General features: G+C 44.6%; 1 protein-coding gene across 3 annotated transcripts; it reads left to right on the forward strand.

The window, feature by feature from the left end:
• The first annotated feature begins 595 nt into the window (after positions 1–595).
• Positions 596–17,862, forward strand: ZFAND5 (zinc finger AN1-type containing 5). 3 transcript variants are annotated; one of them, XM_042787716.1, is made up of 6 exons: positions 596–857; positions 4,380–4,537; positions 4,958–5,069; positions 5,496–5,593; positions 15,840–15,965; positions 16,223–17,862. In XM_042787716.1, exons 2-6 carry the CDS (start codon positions 4,387–4,389, stop codon positions 16,369–16,371), a joined length of 636 nt encoding a protein of 211 aa, XP_042643650.1. In that variant the 5' UTR covers positions 596–857; positions 4,380–4,386; the 3' UTR covers positions 16,372–17,862. The 3 variants fall into 3 exon arrangements, with proteins under 3 accessions (XP_042643650.1, XP_042643649.1, XP_032866119.1); XM_042787715.1 differs by lacking the exon at positions 596–857 and adding an exon at positions 1,313–1,521; XM_033010228.2 differs by lacking the exon at positions 596–857 and adding an exon at positions 3,838–4,292.
• Positions 17,863–18,107: the final 245 nt, after the last annotated feature.

Here is an 18,107-nt window from a genome sequence, read left to right on the forward strand (position 1 = left end):
CCCCGCCTCTCGGCCGCTCTGTCACCGCAGCCCACGCGCGACGTCTGACAGCCCCCAAGGAGCCGACCCCTACTTATTCGCCGCACCCTCAGCATCGCTCTGCGCGTAAGGAGGCGTCAGCAGGCAAGAGCCGGGGGATCCAGCCAGGGCTCTCCCAACGATCGCGCCCAGAGCCCCCCAAACGCCGCCGCCGAGGCACCTCCCCGCGGCTCCCGGGCCGGCGCCGCACGCCTAACGGTGAGGGGCCGCTTCGCCCGCGGGGAAGCCCGCTTGCCCACCCGCGGCCCGTCCCCCCGCCTCACCCACGGCCGCGCCCCTGGGCGGGGCGGGCGGCTCTGCACACGGCTCCTTGCTGCCGTACCGGGGCAGACGTAGCTTTGTGACGTCGCCGGGAACGGCGTCCTCCCCCGCCCCCGCGGGAGGCGGTGGCGCCAGGGGTCGGCGGCGCCAGGGGCCAGCCGCGTGCGCGCCCTGCCCGTCCCGTCCCCCCCCCCCCCCCCCCCCGGCATCTCCTCGGCGGCAGCGCGCATGCCCGGGCGGCCGGCGGCGGCGGGGAGGGGGAGGAGGCGGAGCCGGAGGGCGGGCACGGCTCCCTCCTCCTCCTCCTCCCCCTCCCCGCCTTCCTCCCTCCTGCGCCTTCCCGCCGCACGCCCCCCGCGCGCGGTGCGTCTCGCCTCGCGCCGCCGCCGCCGCTGCGGCCGCCGCTGCTGCGGGAACAAAGGAGAGAAGCGGCGGCGGCGCCGCCCGCTCCGCGCTCCGCGCGACTCCGCCTTCCGGTCCCCCCGCCGCCGCCCGGACCCACCCGCCGGGTCTTCTCCCACGCCCGCCGCGGGGTTTCTGGCCCCCGCCGGGGACAGGTAGGTGGGGGGCGGCGGGCTGGGGTGGGCTGGGCTCGGCTCCCCAGGGTCCTCACGGCGGCGGGGGTTGCCCGGGCCTCCCCGTGGGCGGCCTCGCCGCTTCTCTCGGCGGCCTCCTCCCGCCCGGCCCCTGGGCTCGGAGGGGAGGCCTCGGGCCGGGCCGGGCCGGTGCGAGGCAGCGCTGGCGGCGGGACAATAAGGTTTCCGTGGCTGGCGGCGGAAGGGCCGCGGGGTCCGGCAGCGGCGCGGGGCCTGGCGGCGGCCGGGCCGGGCGTGACTCAGGGGTTTGGGAGGGGCAGCCCGGCCCCGCCGCCCCGGCTGGGCACCCGCCCCCCGCCGCTGCTGCTCCTCAGACCCGCAGCCTCCGGGTCTTTTGTTTTCCGGTGTTCTCGGCGCGGGGGGGGGAGGGTGGGTTGGTGGCGGCAATTTAGACGTACCGCGCTGCGGGCGCTTGGCAGCGGCTCCCCTTTTGTCTGACTCAGCCAGCCGGGCTTCACTCTCCTCGGGAAGCGCCCGGTGTCGGTCCGCCTTTCTCCGCCCCGCTTCCGCCGTGCGCTCCGGGCGGCCTTGGTGAAACACCCCCCCACACACACACACACACGCACCTTTTGTTTTGTGCCTTTCTTCCTTAATTGTGGTCCCTCTCGGAGAGGAGCATGTTGAGGTGAGTATTTAGGTCAGCAAGCCCATCGCTGACTCAGTTCCCGGGTGTTATGGCTGGTTTTAGGGCACGTCGGGGCCTTTATTTCCGTCGTCGCGCTAAAACGTGGGCTCTCCCGGCGGGGCCTGCGGGAGGGAGCCGGGCTGTACCCGCCGCGGCTGGGGTGGCCCAGCCAGCGCCGCGGGGGGGGGTGGTGCGGTGGCTTCGGTGCGAGGCCGGGGTCGGTGACGGGCTTTTACGCTCTCCCCCCCCCCTCCCCGGGTCTCGATGGTAACGGCGAGGGCAGCGTGAATTCCTGCTGGAGTTCACACGCTGAATAAAAGGGATCTGTTTTGTGTCTGGCGGGCCCACGGCCACGCAGGAGCTCCCCGAGGCTAAGACCTGCCGGTTCTGTCGGTGACAGAACGAGACCCCTTTTTTTGTTCTCTTTTCGTGTTTTTTGTTCGTCCCTTCCCCCCGCCAAATAGGAATCGTTGGGTTTAACCACCGACCCCCACGGTTGCGGGGTGCGCTCCGGCCGCCCGCTGGGACCTAATCCCGCCCAGCCGTCCTCCGTGCGCGCTGCGGAAATGACTGTTTGGAGGTGACGGGCTGGTGATGCTGCATTTTTCTGGGTTGAATTTCAGCATCCGTACCCCCCCCCCCCCCCTTCCCCCTTCTTCTGGAAGGGGGGCAAGGGTGGCCGGGTTTCGCGAGGCGTGTGTCGAGCCGCCGGGGCTCGGTGGGCCGCGCCGGCGGCCGGGGGGGGGGTCCGGAGGGGGGGGGGAGCCGGCGGCGGCGGGAGCGGGGTCAGGCGGGGTGAGAGCACGGCGGCGGCGGGCAGCAACGCCGGGCTCCTGCTGGCGGCTTCGGAGAAACACGGGTGACACCCCCGGGTGACACCCCGGGCGCCTTCCGGAGCCTGGAAGAGCGCGACTTCTTAAGCGTGGGGTAGCAGCGGGCGTTTCGATCAGGACCGTGCGTTTCAAGTAGTGGAGGAACGTGCTGACAAAGGAGCTGGGGAGACTCTTGCTTTGTAGGAGGTTAATATCGGCATTAGAACCTAAAGCTAGGTTTAGTAAGTGGTGAAGCCTGTTCGCAGCACGCTGGTTTGGAAGTGGAGCAAGTCAGTTGAGATTGGTGGTGACTGTGTTTGATAGCACTTTAAGTTTAACTTCTTAACAAAAGGGCAGAAGTATAAGCTTTGTTTGTATTATATGGACACTGGCCTACAATAGAGACAACGAGATTTTATTAGATTTATCTGGGTGGGTCGTGGTTTCTCTCCCTTGACTGGTGTGTATGGCTGTAAAAGTGCATTAGAATAAGCGTGAAGCTGTTTTGTTGTCCTGAAAGGAAGTTAAAGCTGGAAGGTAACATAAAGGCATAAACAATGCAGTTACTTTAACATGGAAAATGAGGTTCTGCGCCCACCAGTAGGCAAACAGGTGATTTTTGCTTTATTACTTTCTCCTGCCCTTGGTTTGCTTTGATCTCAGAAACTTAGTTTAACTATAGACAAAGGCAGCTGTCAGCTGCAGTTGTCATACTAGTGGAACATAAGTTTCATACTTGCAGTGTGGGATTTCTGAATTAAGAAAATAAGACTAATACTACTTTCTTATATAGAAGTATTTCTCTCTCTATACATCTAAATGAAATCACTTATGGTGTTTTTGACTTCTCACAAACATCAGCAGTGAAATATCTCTTAGTGGGACTGTTCCTGAATAGGAAGACAGCAATCTGGAGAGTATACTAAAATGTCTCCAGGTGACATGTACAGTGCTTCTACTAAATTGAAATTTTGAGAGGACAAGTGCAGTATTCTTATGTGTCCTCAATTTGTAGCAGATTGCTTGATTACCGTGTTCCAATTTTATTGCCTCTGGGAATCGAGGATTTGGTTGCTGTTCAGTTTTTCTACTAACCTTGCTTTGCAGAGGTTAACCAGCAGTGAAGGTGAAGTATTTTTATTCCTAACTTGTGCAGTTCATGGCAGAGAGTTAGAATTGCCTGCTTTTTGGAGGCTCAGGAGTCTTGCCATAACTTTATTAAGACAAGGGGTTTAACTGGCTGCTGCTTTTTTTTTTTTTTTTTAATGTCTAGGCTGTGTAGTAGAACATACTCAACAGTTGAAAGTTGTTAATTTTATTTACCGGAGGAGTAAGACTCAGCCTAAACTTATTTCAGAAATGCTTTTTAAATTCTCAGTTGAAGGGCCCGTTGTACAAATGGTGTTGGCAGTTAGTACTCCTTTGTGGGTTTCGTACACAATTTAAGAAGTGTTCACAGCATTGTTTGGGAAGCTCCTTCTAGAGATAGGAATACAGACTTTAAATGGTTGCTGCCAATACTTCAGGGATTTTTATTGTTCTGTTTGATAAATGGGAGACTAAGAACTGCTAGTAGTGGAATTAGCATCAAAGTGATTCAAGATCAACATTACTGAAAAAGGGGGGCTCTTTTACTGGAGTTGGGGAAAAATAAGCTATGTTATATGCCAGAACTCTTTAGTAGATATGAACTTGGTCTTGCTTATTCTGCAAATCCTTGTTAGTGATCAGACGTTGGTAATAAAGGGCTTTTTTGGCTGTCAAATTTGGTCATAATCTGCATGTGCAGCTCGATGCCACACAAGTACATTATTTCTCAATATTACTGTGATGACGCTTTTTCTTCTCTTAAAGGTTCATAACGATGTTACTTAGCCATACAATTGCAGTATTGAATGGTATATTAACATGCATATAACCCTCTTTAAGAATGCTGATACCACTTTTGGGGGCAGTAGGGTAAGCAGACATACTTTAATTCCATAACCCTGTAATTGATTTTGGTGACATGCCAACTCCTAATGCAGTTCTTGGTTTTATTTACAGCATCGAGATGACTCAGGAGACAAACCAGACCCCAGGGCCCATGTTGTGTAGTACAGGATGTGGATTTTATGGAAATCCTAGGACAAATGGGATGTGTTCCGTTTGCTACAAAGAGCATCTTCAGCGACAGCAAAATAGTGGTAGAATCAGCCCAATGGGTAAGAGTGTGAGGGTTGTTTTGTTTGTCTGGGATTTTTTTCACTTCTTTTAAAAAATAGAAGATGACTAGGAATCCCAGAACACATTTTGAGAACTTCTGAATGCTGTGCACTAAAACAATAATTATCAAAGAGAATACTACTTTATATCACGGTAAAGATGAAATATAAAAATTCTGCCTAATGTGTTCTGGTCCTCTTGGCATAACTTGCTTTCCCACTTAGCCTTCTCTGTTACCATATTCCTTATACAATCTCTGTATTTTGGTTGTTAGTATATATAGCCTGTCTTTCAGTAAGAACTAATATGCAGTAGCAGTGAAGATTGTATGCAGGCAGTTCACAGCTGTATACAAGACTATTTGACTAATGTACTCTACAATTTCTTTATAACTAACCTGTCAAATTCTTGTTACATAGGAACAGCCAGTGGTTCAAACAGTCCTACCTCAGACCCTGCATCTGTACAGAGAGCAGACACTAGCTTAAACAACTGTGAAGGTGCTGCTGGCAGCACATCTGAAAAATCAAGGTAAGATGAAGGTATTACTTTGAGGTTTGAATGAGCTGTGAGTGTGCAGCAATTTGAAGGCTGCAGCGGTCCTGCCCTATCGCAGTGAGTTTCTGAAGAAGAAAAGGGGGGGGGGGGGGCAGTCTACCTGACAGTGCCTTATGAACCTGTGTAAATGAGAACTGATTAAAATATTTGGTGTTTGACTAATACATTTAAAAGGATGGGTTTGATCTATCTGGAAAAATACTTGCTACAGGTTTGCCTGTTTTCTTCTAGGGAAATTAAAATAGAGTAAAAAATATGTTTTGAAGATAGTAGAAGCAGAGGTCAGGAATGTGTAACAGTGGTAATTGAACAGGTAGTTTATTAATGGGACTGGACAGTTTAAGCTTTTATTATGAATGCAAAATAACATAAATTACGCTTTTCACTGTACATAAACAGAAACGTGCCTGTTGCCGCTTTGCCTGTAACGCAGCAAATGACAGAAATGAGCATTTCAAGAGAGGAAAAAGTAACACCGAAAACAGAGACTGAGCCAGGTATGTTTGCAGAGTAACACTGGGTACAGTTCCTGACTTAACAGAAGCTGATGGCTTGCTTACTTTCTAAGTAGTCATCTCCCATTGTGGTGATGGTCTTGAGGAACTGTTAAGATGATTGTCAAGGATGCTTTTTGAGTACTTTCTCATCAGAGTCAAGAAAATGGACTAATGCCACAATAGAGTTTTAAGATGCATGTTCAATGTTAGTAAAAAAATTGACACCTACAAGGGCGGTTTTGGCTCCCAAACTTTCGTTTTTAAAAGTAAGACACTCTAAAATGATGTTTGGGCAAGGTGCTCAGTTTTGGAGTAAAACAGTTGGTATTTCTATGTATTATCTAGCAGTACAATTCCTGCTGACTCATGGCAGTCAAAATGGCTTGTTGCATTTGGAGAATGGAGTTCCTAATAAATTCTATTCTACAGAGGAGTGAGATTTGGAGGAGAAGGGAATACCTGGTTTAAAAATACGGACAAAAGCTAATTCAGTAATCAGTAGATATCATCAAAGCATTGTTCTGCAGATGTAGGATACTTGCAGCCTTAATTGCTGGGTGTGAATTGTCAATTTAAAAGTTCTATTCTTGTACTGAAAGATTGTAGCTATAGTAGTTGAAGTGTAAACTATGTCTTGGAAGGAGGCAGGGGGGGCAGCTTTCTTGCCTACTATTAGTGATTGAATTCATATAAATTTGTTCAAATGTGTATCTTAACACACTTGTTCCATACTTGTACACATCCATGATTTTAAAAATTAATTTAGCAGTTCTGAAGCAGTCTTAAATCACTAGAAGCTGATGTTTAGTAGGAAGTCTGTTGAATCAAGCTAAAGATAAAATTTAATTTTTTCAGTTTTGAAGTCAGTGAGATGAAAATTGTAGCAGATAATACTCAGCACAGTATAGAAGTGATTTTTATCTAGATATATCTTTGCCAGCAAAGACTGCCCTAACACCTGATACTTAATTCTTCAGTATTTGTACAGAGGATTTTACCACTTGCAGTAAGTCATGCTAAATCAAGATTCTGTGACATGAGCTAAAGTGCAGCTCTACAGTATATTGGGGGTTTTGTTATGTACAGACTGGGAGATTTTTTGCAAGTATTAACTTCATGTAACTGATGTCATCTGAAGAGGCTTTCTGTAGGTAACTGAGAAGTAATTTAGACTTTGCTACACTATTTATAAACTCATCTTGCCCTGTTAGAAATTCCTGCCTAAAATGTAGCAAGCAGGAAAGAAAAATACAGAAAATGATAGCAGTGGTGAAGTAATAGGTGACTTTACTCTTACTAGAACTGCCAGCAGGAATTTATCATTTTGCCAGGTGTAAAGGACAATCTTCAGTTATTGTTGACATATTACCTGTTTCTCAGGTACTATAGGTCAGCTGTATGACAGGTAGTGTCACGCAGTGCTGAACTGATTAGAACAGGGGAAGAAATCCAGAAGTTGTTCAACGTACTTATGTATTATTGTAAATATTCTCACAGGTTGAAACTAGTAAAAGTTGTCACAAGCTTGTCTAGAGATCACTAGAAAAACTACCAGGGAACTTAAATGTGTCTGGAAAAATCTTGTGGATCAAAACTGCCTCCCTGACTACATACCTGAAAATTCTTGAGACAGCCTCAGCAGCTGTAATGCCCAAGTTCCTTTTCAAGTGTTATGGTTCGGCACAGACTGTACACATCATAGAATAGTGTCCTCACATACTATTGTTAGGGTTTGTTGGACATCTGAAATACACAGGTTGGGCTGCATTCAGTGGTATATTAATCTGTCTTGCAGGCAAGAGAAGCTGGCCTAGACTCTTGATAAAAGTCCCTTTCGTGTCTGGACTAGTTGCATTTTTCTTCTCTTTTTTCCAGCAGCATCCAATATCTGTTGGTCTCCTCTCGAGGAGAAACTGAAACAATGGTAAATAACTTTTATGGCCTCATAACAAAGCTAATACTTTCTGTGAGGTGTAATTCTGTAAGATAACGCCATAGTCATGGAGTTGCTAATGAAAACACAGCCTAGTTATAAGCACAGTCTGGCCCTAGCGACTGAATTTCATAACCATCTATTGGAGTAACAGATCGCGAACCGTGTGTAGCCTTCAAGCCAGGTAGTTTGCTCTTCTTTTAATGTCTTCAACAGTATGAAGTGAGATATTCTTCTGCCAGATTTTCCTGGGCAAATGAAACCTTGGATAATTCCCTTACGAGCCAGAAAGCTAAAAATAGAATTACATCTGGTCAACTATTTGGGTTGTTTTTTAGCAGTCTGTAGCATAAAAATATACTTGTTTGCTTTTGGAGTTGAAGCGACTGACTTGAGAAGATGGTGAAGTTGAGAACAATGAAGCTTAACAGGCTTATTTTCCTTGATTTTTTTTTTTTTTTGTTGTTTTTCTTTCTTCCCACAGTATGAGGTTGCAACCTGAATTCTCACATGGAACAAATCCAGTGCCAAGACTGGATTTTAGTTGTATTTTAAGATTTGAAGGAAGAAAGGCACGTTGGATGTAACTTGACCTAGTTGGTTGTAATTCACGTGTCTAATATGCTGAATTTTCTTGTAACTTCTAATAACTTTGTTCAACTTGTTTGCTGCAATTTTATAATTGAACAGTGTCATGTGTTCAGGGCAGTTGTGTGTCCGAACTGCTCATAAATCAGAGAAACCTAAAGTTCGTTACATCCAAACTGAAATTCTTAAGTGGGCACTACTTAACAAAATAGTTTGTATAGGATTTTGGTAAGTTTTTATGCTTAAGGATTCAGTTCTAGTACAGTCCTGACCTAAGACAGATTATACCCAAAGCATTCTAGAAATATGATTCATAGTTTCTTTTTTTGCCATGATGAGTTGCAGGAATTAAATACAAAACCTAGTGTCGTGGTTTAGGCCTGATGGGCAGCCAACCACAATGCAGCACCTCTCTCTCCCTTCCCCTCTGGCAATGAGAAGGGACAGAGAGCCAGGCTTGGGGTTCAAGATAGGACTGGGATGGGGGAAAATCCCCCTTTTATGATCATGAGCAAAAGGCAGACTCGTTAGGGGAAGAAAAAAAGAACATACATTTATTACAGACACTAACAACACATACCAGAGTAGGACAGTGAGAAGCATTGCCACATCTTGAGAACACCTTCCCCCCACCCCTCCCTTCTTCCCGGGCTCAGTTCTGCTCCCAATATCTCTACCTCCTCCCCCAGTGGCGCAGGGGCAGGGAATGGGGGGTGCAGTCAGTGCTGCCACTTCCTTCATCTTCGGTGAGGGGAGTGTCCAAAACTTGTTACCCCTGCTCCATCGTGGTCCCCCTCTCACAGGAGACAGTCCTCCACAAACTTTCTCTGACTTGAATTCCTCCCATGGGCCGCAGCGTTCCCCACACTGCTCCGTCATGGGTCACTAACTTCCTCTGACTGGATTCTCTCCCACGGCTGCAGCCCTTCCCGAGCTGCTCCGGCGTGGGACTCCCCCGCATGCTGCAATCCTCCCAGCACTGAATTACAGCAGCGGGGCTACCTTTTTTCCATGAGACCCCGGCCTTCTTCGGGCACAGAACCTTGATCAGCTGAGCAGGAACAACAGGCTGTAAATCAATGTCTGCTCCACCGTAGATCTTCATGGGTGGCAGGGGGGGCTGCCCTGCCGTCTCACCACAGGATACAGGGGGGTCTCTGCTCCAGCACACCTCCCCCCTCCTTTCTTCCTCCGTTCCTCCACTGACCTTGGTGTTCATGCAGCTGCAGCAACTCCTCCTCACAAGTCCCACTGCCCATCACAACGTCCCTTCTTAAATACGTTATCGCAGAGGCGCAGCCGATTGGCTCAATTTCCCAAACAGAAGTGGAGCTGACGTGGAGCTGGGGGAGCTTCGAGAAGCTTCTCACAGGGGGCCGCCCCGATAGCCCCCTCCCCTGCCACCAAAAAACTCCACCACTCACTCAACCCAGGACACCTAGCAAACTCCTTTCCTTTCCTTATGTTAAGCTATCAGAACAATGAATCTACCAAGGTGGTGAGGCATAGTGGGCCCTTCCTTAAACATGGTGGTTTGTTGTTGTTTTGTTTTGGTTTTTTTGTTTGTTTGTTTTCGTTTTTTTTAGGGGTATTCAAAGAGGGATAAAAGATCTGTACAAGAAAGATAATTGAGTTACAGTAACCACTGAAAATAAACTGTTTTGAAACCAAGTATGTTTAAACAACTGTATTGTTTCAAATTACAGCATATTTTTAGCATTTTCTTGTGCTTTTTTAGGTCATTACCTTGCTGAATGATGAGATTCCAGTCAGGTCTGTTAATGTTTCCAGGTGTTATTAGTATCAGCATGTGTATCAGAGGCTTGGGGATTTTTTTTTTTTAGTTTCCTGGGTTTTTTTTTAAACACAGTAATAGCTCTGTTTTAGGGACCAGTGTGATTAGCTATCATTTTGTGGAGCCACAGCTGCAAAGTAGCAATCCTTATAAAGAAAGTAAACCAGAAATTGACTGATTATGACATTGTATAAATTACATGTTATAACAGTATTTGGGTATTTTTTACTTACTGCAGAATTACAGCCATGTTGAAGCTTACCCTTCCTGTTCTGGAATTAACCAGCTTCAGAAGACTGCAGGCAATGGTGGTTGGCTCACTTTGTCTCTTGGATTTCTATGAAGCCAATATGATTAGTTATTTTACAGCTGTCCTGCATTCAAGTTGAGACCCTGTTATGTGGGTTAGCCACATTTATATTGTAGTTAGAACCGGTGTATTTTATCTGTGATGTGTACAGTGTGTTGCAAGTAATATTGTAAGATGCAGAGTAGACAGTAAGCTTGAGATTGTCGTGGTTTGATCCTGGTTGGCAGCCAAACACCACGCACCCATTCTCTCCCCCTTCTCTTCCAGCAATAAGAAGGGACAGAGAGCCAGGCTTGGGGTTTGAGATAGGACTGGGATGGGGAAAAAAATCCCCCCTTTATGGTCACAAGCAAAAGGCAGACACATTAGGGGAAGAAAAACATATATTTATTACAGACACTAACAACACTTAACAGAGTAGGACAATGAGAAGCGTTGTCACATCTTGAGAACACCTTTCCCCCACCCCTCCCTTCTTCCCGGGCTCAGCTTTGCTCCCGATATCTCTACCTCCTCCCCCAGTGGCGCAGGGGCAGGGAATGGGGGGTGCAGTCAGTGCTGCCACTTCTTCCATCTTCAGTGGGGGGAGCTTCTGGAACTTCTTCCCCCTGCTCCATCGTGGTCCCCCTCTCACAGGAGACAGTCCTCCACAAACTTTCTCCGACATGAGTCCCTCCCACAGGCCGCAAGTGTTCCCCACACTGGTCTGTCTTGGGTCACTAACTTCCTCTGACTGGATTCCCTCCCACGGCTGCAGCCCTTCCCGAGCTGCTCCGGTGTGGGACTCCCCTGCATGCTGCAATCCTCCCAGCACTGAATTACAGCAGCGGGGCTACCTTTTCCCATGAGACCCCGGCCTTCTTCAGACACAGCACCTTGATCATCCAGGTGAAATGAAACACAGGCCATAAATCCGTGTCTGCTCCACCGTAGATCTTCATGGGTGGCAGGGGTGGCCGCGCTGCCGTCTCACCACAAGATACAGGGGGGTCTCTGCTCCAGCACACCTCCCCCCTCTTTTCTTCCTCTGTTCCTCCACTGACCTTGGTGTTCATGCAGCTGCAGCAACTCCTCCTCACAAGTCCCACTGCCCGTCACCACGTCCCTTCTTAAATACGTTATCGCAGAGGCGCAGCCGATTGGCTCAGTTTTCATGCAGAGGTGGAGCTGACTTGGAGCTGTGGGAGCTTTGAGAAGCTTTTCACAGGGGGACACCCCTGGAGCCCCCTGCTCTGCTACCGAAAAAACTCCACCACTCATTCAAACCCGTGACAGGGATACATCAGGCTCAAGATGGTAGCTATGTGGTGTTTCTTAGATCCTGTGATGAGTGCCTTGTTAATTCTGATTTGTTTTCATACATGGCTATATTATTTTAACCATGTTGCTATCTGTAAACAGTTCCTTTGTGGCTGTTGGTAAAATTGTCTGATATATCAACTCTGTGTTGAAAATAATTAACTCGTCTTTGTGTTTCCCGTGTCTGCTGTAGCTTCAGTGGATGCCCCTCACTGAAACAATTCTGAAATGGAGCTAGTAGTCTCTTCTTAGTTCTGATGCTGTCCACCTTGGAAGATAAGACTGGGGACCCAACTGTTGGTCCTGTGCTTGTTGGTGATAGGGTGCTATTATTACTTGAAGAGCAATATTCCACAGATGTCAAGTCTTAATGGTGACCAAATTAAACCATATTTCTGTGTGTTAGTGAAACTGGGCTATCTTTACATTATATCAACATAGCAGTAAAGATACTCAATACACCTGGTCATATGGGAGATGAGTTGCATGCTGCAGAACATTTCTGTTCTTTGGCATGAAATTAAACATGATGGAAGCTTATTCTGCAGCCTTTCATCTTGGCCACTTGGATTGGCATAGCAGTTGTAGCTCCTGAAGAATAAAGTACTTATTGTCAGGAAGCTTGATAAAGCATAGAAGTATTGTCCATCTTCTAGGACTAAGATTTTATATACAAATACATTGTGTAAGTATGCAATATAAGGGTTGCACAATCTCTAGTATAGCTTTGTGTTCTTGTACAGCAGAAGTACAGTCTAAGGTCTTTCTGATGACCTTTGACTTTACTTTTTTTCTCTCATTTTAATTTTTCAAGTTCTTTCATGGTGGGAGTTGGGGGTTAGCTGCATCAGGACAAAATGCTTAAATACACTTTTTTTTATGCTTTCAAGACTTTGCTCCACTGGTATGTTTCCTACTTACTGTTACCCTCAAAGTCATGAAGTTTAAGCAGTTGGGATCTTGTTTCAGTTAATTTTTGTTTAGTCAGAGAAGGTTCTAAAAACTCTTTGATACTTTGGTGGTCCTTTCTGGTCACTTTTGATATGGGGAGGGTTAAAAAGAAATACTGCTTTATTTTCATCAAATTTTATTCAACTGAAGCATCGTATTAATACCATCCCAGTGTGAAATCTGAGTGGGAAAATACCTACGGTATGTATGTTCTTTTGCAGCAGCCATACTGGTTTAGATAAGGAAAACTACTGTCAATTTCGAAAATCCTTTGTTTAGAGTAGTTTTTAATTTTGAATGATAGTCCCACTTAGTCACTGTGGCTTAATACTTTGAGGTCTGAGAAGAGCTTTGTTCCCCAGTTTGTAGGATCTTTCTGTGTATAGATTGAACAGCTGTCATGCAGTGGCATGTGGCTAACTTCTCTCATCAGTGGCCTTGCTGTTCCCACAGGCCTTTTGTAAAAATGCATCTTATCTTCAGAGTACATGTGAAGGAAATTTTCCCGAATTCAGGATGCAGTGTCTGTATTTGTGGGGATTTTTTTCAGTCACCTCTCCAATACCAGGATTGTGTTAGTCTTTATTATCCTAGCAAATTGGTGATAGTCTTCCTTGTGCATAATGGTAATACATCTTACAATACTTACAGGTAATAATCTCAGGCCAGAATGATAAAGTCCTGCCTAGTTCTGAGAACCTGTAGCTTATAAGTTTCTCAGCCTTGTAATAGGAGAGCTAGTCTGGTAAAATTGAAGTGAAGTAAACTTGATCAGGTAACCTCTTGAGCCAGAGGTTGGGAAGGGAAAAGACCAAGGTAATGGAGAGGGCTACATGCCAACAGGAACTCTGTTAAAGTGATAAAACCTGTTTTAGTGGTGAGGGGTTTGCTTCATCTGAACACTGTTGCTGAGGAAGCAGATCTAAAGGTACTGGTAACCACTATTTTCTGATTTTCGGCATTTTTGGTTTGCTTTGGTTTTTGGTTTTTTTTCAGTTATTCTTTCCATGGTGATCAGACAACAATCATTCAGAGCACTTAGACTGATGATTAGCACTGTGTTATTTCTGGCATAAAATTAATTCAATATATTGAGGACTAGAATTGCAATTGCCTAGTTGGATTTGGCTTCTGTGCTAAAGGAAACCTTTTGTGGCATGCAGTTGTTAGGATAGTATCTGATGCATTTACCTCGGCTCCTGATACCATGGCAGAGCAACTACAATTTATAGCATGTTTCATCTGAGCCACAGTCTGATGAAAAAGAATTTTTGTGAGCTTTAAATAAGGGGCAGGATAGGCAGCTCTGCCTCTGTCCTAGAAGCATATTTATGAAGGTCTAGCATGGTAAATACTCAGCAGATTTAATTCTGCTGGCATAAAAGAATAGGAGATGCCTTCATTCATGGAGAGTAATAAAGTGAATGCCTAAATTTGGATTTAGGGGGCTGTGTCCCATCTTGTCTTGCCCATTACTGCATGTTGGGTACTGCTTTTCCTTCCTGGAATGTGATTTAGAGGTGGGGGTAGGATCCTGTTCAACAGCTCTTTCAGGAAACGTGCTGCTACAGTGTCTTGGGATCACTTTCCATTTCCTGGGCTGCCAGTTGTCACCGTTTCTTCATGCAAAGTAGGAACTATACTTGTAGTAGTTGCTAACATTCTTCTCTTAGATGGATTTGTTCTCAGTGTCTTTTGTGTAGTGATCTACTTGGCTATCTGTCTGCCTAGGTGATTCCTGGGAAATTGCTATTTCTACTTTTCTTCCTTGTTGCTGTGTTAGGCAGTGATAAAAGTTGTTCCTTTTCTTGTTTTCATTTTCCTCTTAGTGCATGTTGTGAATGGCTTCAGTTAATTAGGTCACCACTGATTAACCCCTTCTGCATTTTCTTCTGCATCTGATTGAAACAGCATGCATGTTCCCAAGGCTCTTATCTGTAAGTTGGTTCTGATGCAGGTGAAGCTTCCCCTTGGCTAGCTATACACATTGCCAAGTGTGTGAGCATTTCTGGTTCCTCTTTTTCATCTGCCATGGCTTGTGATTAGTATTTCACTTTTAAACAAATTAGCAATATAACAAATCTAAAAGGAGTCTGACCATGCTTTTTGGGAGGTGTTTGGTCTTTTTTTAAAGACATAGCTGATGGCTGTTGGCCAAGTTTACACTATTTGTGATGTTGCTAGTTTTTAACCTGTGTTTTTTTTGGTCAGTCTCTTGGATTAACTGATACTGAACACTTCTTCCTTGGGACCTAAATGCAAGTTCAGAGGACCATATCTGTTTATCTAAAAAATGTTAATCATCAAGACAAATAAATTATTTTATCAAAAAAGCAAAAGCAGCAGCAAAAATTACTGCAAAAAGTAACAATAACAGTAGTGATTGTAGGACTACAAAAACATCATCATATGCCTGTGTTTGGGAAAACTGGACAAGGGACAAGTGTTAAAGCTGTGTTCAGACACACCACTCAGCTTTCCTTCATTCCAGTTTGGATATAAAGAGGATATTAAAAAAAAGCTTGATTGGAAAAAAAATAATTTTTTAAAATTAACAGATTCACAAAAGGACAAGTTTTTAACCTTCAGAGAACTTAAGTAAAATGTGACTCAAGTTTCTCTGAAGGTGTTCATGACAGACTGTTGAAAATTCTGACTATACTTGTTCGAACACTAAAACTTGAATATAGTACAGAAATACAATGTAAGTCTGCACTTTGTTCTTCAAATTACTGGAAGTGTCAAAAACATGAGGGCTCTTTTGAACTGTGCGTGTGTTCTAGCTGTGTTCTGCATCTGTCACAGAATCAGTGGCTTGATAGCTGCTGTCTCTGAACTGTTTTAGGTGTCTGGCTTCACAAATGTAGTGGCAGAGTAACCCAGTACTGTAATAGTAGCAGATTGCTGAATTTCATTTGTTTCTAAAATATGTTCCTGTTAGTTATATTCTCTACAGGTGTCCCATCTGTTCAGGAACTTTAGCTGTGATAATATTGTTTTAGATTAATTGTTACTTGATCATATGATTTTTGAAGTATTAAATGTGTACAGGGAACTTCTGGAGTGCTTTCCAAGCCCTTAAGACCTCTGTACACATGTATAGGTGTTACAAGTGCCTTATATTTTCTTGCTGGTGGAACTGTGGGGAAAATCTGATTGTCTTGTGTAGAACCAAAAGGGAAGAATAGAGTACCTAAAAATCCCTGTTCCTGATTTTACATTTTTGTAGATCAGTCTAGTACTTTAGACAACAAATTTTGGGGTCTTAGTAGGGGGAATCAATCCTTAAAAAATGCATGCAGGCTACTGAATAGCTAGTAAAGTCAATAAAAGGAAATTTGACCTTTATTTCCTTTGCTTGCTTTAACAGTTGTTACTCAACCAAGCCCATCAGTTTCTCAGCCTAGTACTTCACAGAGTGAAGAGAGAGCTCCTGAGCTGCCCAAACCAAAGAAGAACAGATGTTTTATGTGCAGAAAGAAGGTTGGCCTTACAGGTATGAGAACACTTTGTGAATTTTGAGCAGATCTGTATGATTAGTTGCCTCTTGCTAAATTAAACTTGATGCAATATCTGTACTATTAAACTCACCTGCTGCTTCAGAATCCAGACAACTTAGTACCCCTGCTAATTTTTCTTACTCTGTATGTCAGAGTAGGTGAACATACCCCCTTTGTAGTGATTAAGCCCTTAATTTACAACTTAATTAGACCTGAAGCTTCCTAGTGATGTTGCTTCTTTTTCTATGAACAGGATTTGACTGCCGATGTGGAAACTTGTTTTGTGGACTTCATCGTTATTCTGACAAGCATAACTGCCCGTATGATTACAAAGCAGAGGCTGCAGCAAAAATCAGGAAAGAGAATCCAGTTGTGGTTGCTGAAAAAATCCAGAGAATATAAATTAACCTGCTTGCGAAAAGACTGACTGACTTTTTGTTTCAATATATCCTAGGAAAACACAAAAGAGCAGGTGCATGGCCATTTTCCTTTGTTCTCCAAAGCTTTACTTTCAGTCTTGTCTGTCTTAATGATATTTCAGAACGTTTGGGTGTTTGTTACAGGCAGAATTGGATAGATACAGCCCTTGAAAATATATATGCCCTCCCCAGAATGTAACTGGATGATCAGAAACCTGCACAGGAATACACATGCACAGAGGACAGACTATAGTTCACATGTGCCAAACAGATGTATGCTGTCTGCACATTTGCAGCAAATCTGCCTTTTGGGATGTGTTTGAGGTATATAATCATTGGCTAGTGCTACGTGCCTGTTTTGGAGAAGGATACATCAAAAAGGTTGGCAGTCTACTTCTATAATTTAAAATCTCATGCTAATTTTAGTTTCCACACTCCATTGTTTTCCAGCAGAATGCAAGCTATGTAGAGGAGTCCACCAGCCTAGTAAGATGCGTGTTGGTACCATATTTAAGAAAGTCACTTAACAATTGCAGTGAGAAAAATGGAAAAAATCAGATACATGTGAGAATAAAGCTCTTTTGGAAAAGATTACGTGAACTTTAGAAAATAGGTTCCCAAGTGAAATGTCCTGCTAAGAACTTACGAACTGGTCTGCATCACAGTTGTCTCTTTTTCCTTGCATAGATAAAAATGTTGGGTAGCAAAATACTGTAAGATCAGTTTACAGGAAAAAAGTTACATACATTTTTAGGTATACCACAGCAGCTCTGTCAAGCAACATGTGTGAGCAAGTTGCTGAAATATTTGAGCAGTTTATTATTTATATACTACTTAAGTTCTGTGTGTTCTGAGTTCAAAAGATTATTAGGAGTTAATTTTTTATAGTTTTAAATGTAACAGTTGCATCGTTCTGCATGGAAAACCATACACAACATGGCTGCTGTAGACTTAAGTGGTAGCTGGAACCACTCTTGGAGGGCTGCTTTATAATTTTTAATTGTACTTGAGTGTGGGACTGTAGTGTTCTTGGGTGTATTGCATGGGCTGCATTATCTACAGCATTGTACAATAACAACTCTAGAAAAGGCAGTATACTTCACTGATGCTTGTCTGGTAATATCACTTCTGTGTTATAATGGAAGGGGTTTTTGTGATGTATGAAACTTGTGGTTTTTTTCTATAAACAAGTACAGTTTAGACTAGTGTTGTGGTAATGCCTGTTCTCATCTGTAAATAGTTATGTATGTACACAAGGCACTACTCCTGAACTCTTTAATTTTTATTGCAGTGTTCAATCTTAGTTTTTACTTCCTATTAAAAGCATCATGTTTTTGCTTCTAACTTTGTTCTTCTGAGTTATTAGATAAGAAAACATGTACAGATAGTTCATATTTATGTATTGCACATAATCCTACCCAGCATCTATGCTATATTGTATTATGTAAATAATAAAAATCATGTACAGAAGGAAGTACTTCCTTTTGTGATAGTTCATTGGTTTTAGTTACTGCTGTGATTAGAAGGTGACATTGTAGAGGTTGAGGTGCAAAGTTAATGCTTGGTTCTTATAGATGGTGTCTTTGTGCTTAAGCCTGCCTATGACCTTATTTCTTTGGATATACCAACTTTAAGATAACTTGCATGAGTATCTGGCATACAGGTAATTATTGGTGCTCTGATAAAAATATGTGCAAACAACAATGTGCTTAAAAGGAG

This window comes from Tyto alba, unplaced genomic scaffold, assembly GCF_018691265.1.
Source record: "Tyto alba isolate M040663 unplaced genomic scaffold, T.alba_DEE_v4.0 Super-Scaffold_13, whole genome shotgun sequence".
NCBI lineage: Eukaryota > Metazoa > Chordata > Aves > Strigiformes > Tytonidae > Tyto > Tyto alba.